Raw genomic sequence first — 2,408 nt, 5'->3', positions numbered from 1 at the left:
AAACCTTGCTGTAAATGATAAACCTTCAGCTAGATAGTAGAAAGACACAGAATGTTATACACAGCCACTGGAGACACCTCCTGAGCTGTACCCACATCCTAGGTGTGTGCTACACTTTTACACTAAGCACCACCCCACCAAGCTTGGACCAGGGACATGGTTCAGCAAAGATCCTTGCCAAGAATGGTAACCTGAGTCTGATATCTGGAACCCACAAGGTGGAAGAAGAAAACAAGCTCCAGTCAATTGTCCTCTGATCTCCGTATTTGGGCTGTGGCGCCTGGGCATCCCCACACATAGGCATGCCGGAGTACGCACGTGGGCGCACGCACATACACAATAAACACTAAAAGTAAAACAATAAAAAGTGCTTTTGTACAACCCTTTCCACTACCTGTCAGGCTTACTACATCTGCTTTGCCCTTTCTCATCCTGCATTCTTCTGTGCAGTGCCGTCCGAGATCCTGCAAAGGAAAGGCCTCCAGCAACCGACTGCTGACGGTACCACCACACTCTGAGCAGCTCCTCAGTTAACTTCCCTGCAAACACCCTAAGGACAGATCGGGAGCTGTGTTGTCTAGGCGATTCTAACGCAGGAAGAAGGTGATGAACTATTACAGGACCTAGACCTGCCATTCTGTGTCAATCTCAAAATCTCCATGAAAGAGGCCGGTTCTTTTCTTCCCTTATCTGTTGGTCTCAACTGCTCCCTGGCCTCTTTCCTTTTCAAACTGCTTTCTCTCTTAGGCCCCTTCTTCACTCCCCTCCCCGTTCCCAGGACTCATTCCTATAGCTGTCTGTGGTTTCTCAACACACACACACACACACAAACACACACACACTGAATACACCAAATACAGACCAGCATGAAACTGAGTAGTTAGTTCCCCTCTTCCTGGGGACAAGCTATTATATGGTTTTCCCTGCACTTCTGTATAAGACTATGCCTCGTTTTGTTAATGCTTCACTATCCCATTCATTTAGCTCTTATTTATAAGACTGATTCAATCCATCAGTTCTCCAAACCCCTCTGAAAGTTAAGCTGGGACAGGCATCCCTTTCATCAACAGGCCACTGGCACCCTGCAGCTGGTAAACTGTTGAGGAACAGAGTTGAGGACAGATAGATCTACAGTGTGTCCTTGAGTCTTTCAGCTGTAAGCCAGGCTTTCACTTCAGTCTCGCGATCTGCCATCAGCCCCCACGACCCGTTTACAGAGGTGTAAGACAGCACAGCAGGGGGAAGAGAGGGTGAAAGTCTTGCCTAAGTTCACTGTCCAATTTGCTACGGAGGGAGGCACGCTAATTCTTCGCCAGGCCTAATAAGTTAACAAGCATCAGTTTATCCGCGGAGGTCCTGCCATCTTGTTTTTCTTTTTCTTTTTTTTTTTTATTTTTCTTTTTTTTTCTTTTTTTTTATCATCTTGTTTTTCTTATCTCAGCCAGGCGATGGTGGAGCGAACCTTTAATCTCAGCACTCGGGAGGCAGAGGAAGGTGGATCTCTGTGAGTTCGAGGCCAGCCTAGTCTACAAGAGCTAGTTCCAGGGCAGGCTCGAAAGCTATAGAGAAACCCTGTCTCGAAAAACAAAAACAACAGCCACAAAAAAGAGTCTAATCTCCAGACCTATACTTCGGCAACACCCCCGTGACATCATCCTCTACAGGGCCACCGGAGAGGTACAATGTCTGGATCGCTTTCCTTGCACATTACACACGCACACTCCACAAGCGAGAGCATCCACCCGGCGACCCCATCAACCGCGCCCCCGCTGCATCATCACTGCTCCCGGTGACCCAAGGTGAAGAACCGCCTACGGGGACTGAGGCCGCGCGCGCCGCCTTTTAAAACTCGCGGGTACCCGGGCCCGGCGGACCCCCTCGGGCTGGGGGAGGGGAGGGAAAAGGAGGGGGAGAGGCGGGCCGGCCCCCAGCGCGCACGCGCAGGCCGGCCTTTGTGCGGGCCGCGGCCCCCGGGCCGACCCCAGCCGCGAGCGTCCGCGTTACCTGCGCGCGCCCTCCATGTCCATGGCGGCGCCGCTCAGGGTGTGACCGCTCGTGCCGGGGCCCTCGGGCGCCCGCTCTGCCGCTCGGCGCGCGCGCGGAGGACTCACCACGCGATCGGGGGCGGCCGGCGGACGGACGCGGCGCTAGCTCACCGGGCTCACTTCCGGCTCCCTCCGAAGAGGGGGCGGTGCGCCGTCACGTGATGCCGGCCGCCGCGTAGCCTTTCGGGAAACGTGGAGGACTCAGAGGTGGTTGGGGAGCGCTGGTTTAACGTCAGCTGTTGTGGGCGCTGAGTTTCCGGTCCGGCTTTGGGATGTGTGGGTGGACGTTTAGACTTGGTGACAACTTCATGGCTTTCGACCCCAGATTTTGTGCTCTGCCTGTCATTTTCGGGAGGCAAAAGC

At 53.8% G+C, this 2,408-nt stretch overlaps 1 protein-coding gene across 1 annotated transcript in view; it reads right to left on the bottom strand.

Annotated features, from left to right (window-relative positions):
* Tdg (thymine DNA glycosylase) overlaps positions 1-2,081 on the bottom strand; it is a 17,183-nt gene extending 15,102 nt beyond the window's left edge. Inside the window, exon 1 of the mRNA XM_026784500.1 lies at positions 2,005-2,081. Within this exon, the coding sequence (XP_026640301.1) occupies positions 2,005-2,027 (23 nt within the window). The 5' untranslated portion in view covers positions 2,028-2,081. The remainder of the gene's footprint in view (positions 1-2,004) is intronic.
* Positions 2,082-2,408: the final 327 nt, after the last annotated feature.

This window comes from Microtus ochrogaster, chromosome 24, assembly GCF_000317375.1.
Source record: "Microtus ochrogaster isolate Prairie Vole_2 chromosome 24, MicOch1.0, whole genome shotgun sequence".
Lineage (NCBI taxonomy): Eukaryota > Metazoa > Chordata > Mammalia > Rodentia > Cricetidae > Microtus > Microtus ochrogaster.
Note: the sequence above shows the minus strand (reverse complement) of the source record. Positions and strands in the feature narration are given on the sequence as shown.